The sequence below is a fragment of the Alosa sapidissima genome, chromosome 8, assembly GCF_018492685.1.
Source record: "Alosa sapidissima isolate fAloSap1 chromosome 8, fAloSap1.pri, whole genome shotgun sequence".
In the NCBI taxonomy this organism is placed as follows: domain Eukaryota; kingdom Metazoa; phylum Chordata; class Actinopteri; order Clupeiformes; family Clupeidae; genus Alosa; species Alosa sapidissima.
Window position 1 is genome coordinate 34,425,850 of NC_055964.1, and position 7,500 is coordinate 34,433,349.

The 7,500-nt window shown below is 48.7% G+C and overlaps 1 protein-coding gene across 1 annotated transcript in view; it reads left to right on the forward strand.

Moving 5' to 3' along the window:
• Positions 1-7,500, forward strand: part of LOC121715028 (hemicentin-1-like) — a 125,387-nt gene that overhangs the window by 112,909 nt on the left and 4,978 nt on the right. Inside the window, 3 exon segments of the mRNA XM_042100316.1 lie at positions 4,887-5,006; positions 5,416-5,550; positions 5,824-5,943. Of these exon segments, the coding sequence (XP_041956250.1) occupies positions 4,887-5,006; positions 5,416-5,550; positions 5,824-5,943 (375 nt within the window).

The window sequence follows — 7,500 nt, forward strand, 5'->3', positions numbered from 1 at the left end:
TAGATGAGGATGAGTGTGCGGTTGGATCTCCCTGCTCTCACTCCTATGGTGTGTGTGTGTGTGTGTGTGTAGATGAGGATGAGTGTGCGGTTGGATCTCCCTGCTCTCACTCCTATGGTGTGTGTGTGTGTGTGTGTGTGTGTAGATGAGGATGAGTGTGCGGTTGGATCTCCCTGCTCTCACTCCTATGGTGTGTGTGTGTGTGTGTGTAGATGAGGATGAGTGTGCGGTTGGATCTCCCTGCTCTCACTCCTATGGTGTGTGTGTGTGTGTGTGTAGATGAGGATGAGTGTGTGGTTGGATCTCCCTGCTCTCACTCCTATGGTGTGTGTGTGTGTGTGTGTGTGTGTGTGTGTGTAGATGAGGATGAGTGTGCGGTTGGATCTCCCTGCTCTCACTCCTATGGTGTGTGTGTGTGTGTGTGTAGATGAGGATGAGTGTGTGGTTGGATCTCCCTGCTCTCACTCCTATGGTGTGTGTGTGTGTGTGTGTGTGTGTGTGTGTAGATGAGGATGAGTGTGCGGTTGGATCTCCCTGCTCTCACTCCTATGGTGTGTGTGTGTGTGTGTGTGTGTGTGTGTGTAGATGAGGATGAGTGTGCGGTTGGATCTCCCTGCTCTCACTCCTATGGTGTGTGTGTGTGTGTGTGTGTGTGTGTGTGTGTGTGTGTGTGTGTAGATGAGGATGAGTGTGCGGTTGGATCTCCCTGCTCTCACTCCTATGGTGTGTGTGTGTGTGTGTGTGTGTGTAGATGAGGATGAGTGTGCGGTTGGATCTCCCTGCTCTCACTCCTATGGTGTGTGTGTGTGTGTGTGTGTAGATGAGGATGAGTGTGCGGTTGGATCTCCCTGCTCTCACTCCTATGGTGTGTGTGTGTGTGTGTGTGTGTGTGTGTAGATGAGGATGAGTGTGCGGTTGGATCTCCCTGCTCTCACTCCTATGGTGTGTGTGTGTGTGTGTGTGTGTGTGTGTAGATGAGGATGAGTGTGTGGTTGGATCTCCCTGCTCTCACTCCTATGGTGTGTGTGTGTGTGTGTGTGTGTAGATGAGGATGAGTGTGCGGTTGGATCTCCCTGCTCTCACTCCTATGGTGTGTGTGTGTGTGTGTGTGTGTGTGTGTGTGTGTGTGTGTGTGTGTGTGTGTGTGTGTGTGTGTGTGTGTAGATGAGGATGAGTGTGTGGTTGGATCTCCCTGCTCTCACTCCTATGGTGTGTGTGTGTGTGTGTGTGTGTGTGTGTGTGTGTGTGTGTGTGTGTGTGTGTGTGTGTGTGTGTGTGTGTGTGTGTGTGTGTGTGTAGATGAGGATGAGTGTGCGGTTGGATCTCCCTGCTCTCACTCCTATGGTGTGTGTGTGTGTGTGTAGATGAGGATGAGTGTGCGGTTGGATCTCCCTGCTCTCACTCCTATGGTGTGTGTGTGTGTGTGTGTAGATGAGGATGAGTGTGCGGTTGGATCTCCCTGCTCTCACTCCTATGGTGTGTGTGTGTGTGTGTGTGTGTGTGTGTGTGTGTAGATGAGGATGAGTGTGCGGTTGGATCTCCCTGCTCTCACTCCTATGGTGTGTGTGTGTGTGTGTGTGTAGATGAGGATGAGTGTGCGGTTGGATCTCCCTGCTCTCACTCCTATGGTGTGTGTGTGTGTGTGTGTGTGTGTAGATGAGGATGAGTGTGCGGTTGGATCTCCCTGCTCTCACTCCTATGGTGTGTGTGTGTGTGTGTGTAGATGAGGATGAGTGTGCGGTTGGATCTCCCTGCTCTCACTCCTATGGTGTGTGTGTGTGTGTGTGTAGATGAGGATGAGTGTGTGGTTGGATCTCCCTGCTCTCACTCCTATGGTGTGTGTGTGTGTGTGTGTGTGTGTGTGTGTGTAGATGAGGATGAGTGTGCGGTTGGATCTCCCTGCTCTCACTCCTATGGTGTGTGTGTGTGTGTGTGTAGATGAGGATGAGTGTGTGGTTGGATCTCCCTGCTCTCACTCCTATGGTGTGTGTGTGTGTGTGTGTGTGTGTGTGTGTAGATGAGGATGAGTGTGCGGTTGGATCTCCCTGCTCTCACTCCTATGGTGTGTGTGTGTGTGTGTGTGTGTGTGTGTGTGTGTAGATGAGGATGAGTGTGCGGTTGGATCTCCCTGCTCTCACTCCTATGGTGTGTGTGTGTGTGTGTGTGTGTGTGTGTGTGTGTGTGTAGATGAGGATGAGTGTGCGGTTGGATCTCCCTGCTCTCACTCCTATGGTGTGTGTGTGTGTGTGTGTGTGTGTAGATGAGGATGAGTGTGCGGTTGGATCTCCCTGCTCTCACTCCTATGGTGTGTGTGTGTGTGTGTGTAGATGAGGATGAGTGTGCGGTTGGATCTCCCTGCTCTCACTCCTATGGTGTGTGTGTGTGTGTGTGTGTGTGTGTGTAGATGAGGATGAGTGTGCGGTTGGATCTCCCTGCTCTCACTCCTATGGTGTGTGTGTGTGTGTGTGTGTGTGTGTGTAGATGAGGATGAGTGTGTGGTTGGATCTCCCTGCTCTCACTCCTATGGTGTGTGTGTGTGTGTGTGTGTGTAGATGAGGATGAGTGTGCGGTTGGATCTCCCTGCTCTCACTCCTATGGTGTGTGTGTGTGTGTGTGTGTGTGTGTGTGTGTGTGTGTGTGTGTGTGTGTGTGTGTGTGTAGATGAGGATGAGTGTGTGGTTGGATCTCCCTGCTCTCACTCCTATGGTGTGTGTGTGTGTGTGTGTGTGTGTGTGTGTGTGTGTGTGTGTGTGTGTGTGTGTGTGTGTGTGTGTGTGTGTGTGTAGATGAGGATGAGTGTGCGGTTGGATCTCCCTGCTCTCACTCCTATGGTGTGTGTGTGTGTGTGTGTGTAGATGAGGATGAGTGTGTGGTTGGATCTCCCTGCTCTCACTCCTATGGTGTGTGTGTGTGTGTGTGTGTGTGTAGATGAGGATGAGTGTGTGGTTGGATCTCCCTGCTCTCACTCCTGCAGCAACATCATGTGTGTGTGTGTGTGTGTGTGTGTGTGTGTAGATGAGGATGAGTGTGCGGTTGGATCTCCCTGCTCTCACTCCTTCAGCAACATCGTGTGTGTGTGTGTGTGTGTGTGTGTGTAGATGAGGATGAGTGTGTGGTTGGATCTCCCTGCTCTCACTCCTATGGTGTGTGTGTGTGTGTGTGTGTGTAGATGAGGATGAGTGTGTGGTTGGATCTCCCTGCTCTCACTCCTATGGTGTGTGTGTGTGTGTGTGTGTGTAGATGAGGATGAGTGTGTGGTTGGATCTCCCTGCTCTCACTCCTGCAGCAACATCATGTGTGTGTGTGTGTGTGTGTGTGTGTGTGTGTGTAGATGAGGATGAGTGTGCGGTTGGATCTCCCTGCTCTCACTCCTGCAGCAACATCATGTGTGTGTGTGTGTGTGTGTGTGTGTAGATGAGGATGAGTGTGTGGTTGGATCTCCCTGCTCTCACTCCTATGGTGTGTGTGTGTGTGTGTGTGTGTGTGTGTGTAGATGAGGATGAGTGTGTGGTTGGATCTCCCTGCTCTCACTCCTATGGTGTGTGTGTGTGTGTGTGTGTGTGTGTGTAGATGAGGATGAGTGTGTGGTTGGATCTCCCTGCTCTCACTCCTATGGTGTGTGTGTGTGTGTGTGTGTGTGTGTGTAGATGAGGATGAGTGTGCGGTTGGATCTCCCTGCTCTCACTCCTGCAGCAACATCATGTGTGTGTGTGTGTGTGTGTGTGTGTGTAGATGAGGATGAGTGTGCGGTTGGATCTCCCTGCTCTCACTCCTATGGTGTGTGTGTGTGTGTGTGTGTGTGTAGATGAGGATGAGTGTGCGGTTGGATCTCCCTGCTCTCACTCCTGCAGCAACATCATGTGTGTGTGTGTGTGTGTGTGTGTGTGTGTAGATGAGGATGAGTGTGCGGTTGGATCTCCCTGCTCTCACTCCTATGGTGTGTGTGTGTGTGTGTGTGTGTGTAGATGAGGATGAGTGTGTGGTTGGATCTCCCTGCTCTCACTCCTATGGTGTGTGTGTGTGTGTGTGTGTGTGTGTGTGTGTGTGTGTGTGTGTGTGTGTGTGTGTGTGTAGATGAGGATGAGTGTGTGGTTGGATCTCCCTGTTCTCACTCCTATGGTGTGTGTGTGTGTGTGTGTAGATGAGGATGAGTGTGTGGTTGGATCTCCCTGGTCTCACTCCTATGGTGTGTGTGTGTGTGTGTGTAGATGAGGATGAGTGTGCGGTTGGATCCCCCTGCTCTCACTCCTGCAGCAACATCATGTGTGTGTGTGTGTGTGTGTGTGTGTGTGTAGATGAGGATGAGTGTGTGGTTGGATCTCCCTGCTCTCACTCCTGCAGCAACATCATGTGTGTGTGTGTGTGTGTGTGTGTGTGTGTGTGTAGATGAGGATGAGTGTGTGGTTGGATCTCCCTGCTCTCACTCCTGCAGCAACATCATGTGTGTGTGTGTGTGTGTGTGTGTGTGTGTAGATGAGGATGAGTGTGCGGTTGGATCTCCCTGCTCTCACTCCTGCAGCAACATCATGTGTGTGTGTGTGTGTGTGTGTGTGTGTGTGTGTGTGTGTGTGTGTGTAGATGAGGATGAGTGTGCGGTTGGATCTCCCTGCTCTCACTCCTATGGTGTGTGTGTGTGTGTGTGTGTGTAGATGAGGATGAGTGTGTGGTTGGATCTCCCTGCTCTCACTCCTATGGTGTGTGTGTGTGTGTGTGTGTGTGTGTGTGTGTAGATGAGGATGAGTGTGCGGTTGGATCTCCCTGCTCTCACTCCTATGGTGTGTGTGTGTGTGTGTGTGTGTAGATGAGGATGAGTGTGTGGTTGGATCTCCCTGCTCTCACTCCTATGGTGTGTGTGTGTGTGTGTGTGTGTGTGTGTGTGTGTGTAGATGAGGATGAGTGTGTGGTTGGATCTCCCTGCTCTCACTCCTGCAGCAACATCATGGGGGGATTCTCCTGCACCTGCCCCACCGGGTTCTCCATCTCCCCCAAATCACACACGTGCCAAGGTGAGGGACACACACACACACACACACACACACACACACACACTCACACACGTACACTCACGCACATAAACACACACACACACACTCACACGCACATAAACACACACACACACACACACACACACAAACACACACTCACACACACAAATACACACTCACACACGTACACTCACGCACATAAACACACACACACACACTCACACGCACATAAACACACACACACACACACTCACACACACATAAACACACACACACACACACTCACACACGCACACTCACACACACATAAACACACACACTCCATGCTCCTGCCCTCATGATGTGCCCTCCTGCCCCCACACACTCACACACACATAAACACACACACTCCACGCTCCTGCCCTCATGATGTGCCCTCCTGCCCCCACAGACATTGATGAGTGTGGCCAGGGTTCCCACATGTGCCACTACAACCAGCTGTGCGTGAACACCGTGGGCACCTACCGGTGCCAGGCCCGCTGCGGACCCGGCTTCAAGCCCAGCCTCTCCGGGACCGGCTGCGAGGGTGAGTGCACACTGAAATCAATAAATGAGAATGTAGATGCATATGGGGATTCCTAGTGCACATATGGTATTACGGCTGAATGTGAATGTAAATGTAGATGCATATGGGGATTCCTAGTGCACATATGGTATTACGGCTGAATGTGAATGTAAATGCATATGATGATTCCTAGTGCACATATGGTATTATGGCTGAATGTAAATGCATATGATGATTCCTAGTGCACATATGGTATTATGGCTGTATGTGACACTGCAGTTGTTCATGTTCCAGATGTGGATGAGTGTAAGGAGTCAGCGGTGTCGCCATGCCAACACCAGTGTCTCAACACACTGGGCTCGTACCGCTGCGCCTGTCACACTGGGTACCAGATGTCTGGTCATCGTTGTCTAGGTAACCACCACCCCTTCACACACATACAAACATACCCAACACCAGTGCCAGCCCTTAACCCAGACATGGGGGACTCGAGTCACATGACTTGACTCGAGTCAGACTCGAGTCACATTTTTTAAGACTTGAGACTTGCTTGATCAACATGTATAAAAGACTTGACTTGACTTTGACTTGCTATTCATGACTTGAGACTTAACTTAGACTTGAGACAAATGACTTGAAATGACTTGACTTTTTTCATAGATATTAAGGAGTTAACTTTACGATTTTAGAAAATCTGCTTAGGCGCTGTTGCATGCGTCACACGAACGAACCTGTCATTGTACCAAGTGACGCGACGCGACAGACCAACAGCAAGTGCCAGATCAAATTAGACAGACTGAGGTAGGCTAACTTGCAAATATGGAAGGCTCTACGTTTATACCATAGGGTTTATACCAAAACATAATAATGTTTGGCTTCACAGATGATGTATCTGACAAGTCAAAGGAGAAATTAACAGCAGTCTGCAAGTGTGCAAAATAGCGACATAACCGCCACCACGTTGATTTTCATCCGAAGTTAGTCGTGTTAGAAACCTAACGTCAAATTTGAGGCATGTTAAAGAGTTGGCTTTGAATCTATTATGCTTTTTAGTTAACGCCATATTAGGTTAAAATGTGTGAAATGGCAAAGTGAAACATTTTCTTGTCTAAGTTTAATCTTGATATGTAGCAAAAATGTTGCCAATGTAACCTAAAGTAAGCGCCTCTCTTTCTCCCTACCTCTTAAACACGTCCCTGTTCCATACGTTACAGCCTAGTAGTAGGCTAACAGTAAGTAGGCCTAGCTAACTGCCAGAAATCAGCATAGAAAAGTAGCTTATTTCACATGTTAGGCTTATGTATAATATGATATAGCATTGACGGTCCTAAACCATCCTAAAACCCATTGCGCTGTCGCGCTTGTCAAAGTTTGGCAGTGACGTCGGCAGCAGCGTTTGATTGATTGATTAGTTCACTTTTTCAACATTATTGGTTCCCTGGAGATGTGACAGGTCAGGACAGGTGTAACTTGAACTGTTTGAATATATTTTCATGATTTGATGTAGCTTAGGCTACCTAATATTTGAGGCATATTGAAACAATTATAGGCTATTTTATAATAGGTCTACTTGAAATACATTTATTTTATTCGTATACATTTCATCTTATTCTATAAACCGTTCAGATGTAGGCTATGTGGCTTGAATGAATGCAATGTCTGTTTGTTACAAATAAAACTCCAGCAGTTCATAACTAGCCTATTGTAGCTTATTTTAAAATGAAAACATGGGTAAATCATCATGAATTTCAATGATTTGGCTATGACTTGACTTGACTTGCTTGACCCAAGCTATGACTTGACTTGACTTGCTTGACTGTAACAGAAAATGACTTGGACTTGCTTTAGACTTGAAGGTTAAGACTTGAGACTTGCTTGTGACTTGAATTGCACATGTGTGACTTACTCCCACCTCTGACACACACACACACACACACACACACACACACACACATACACACACACACACAC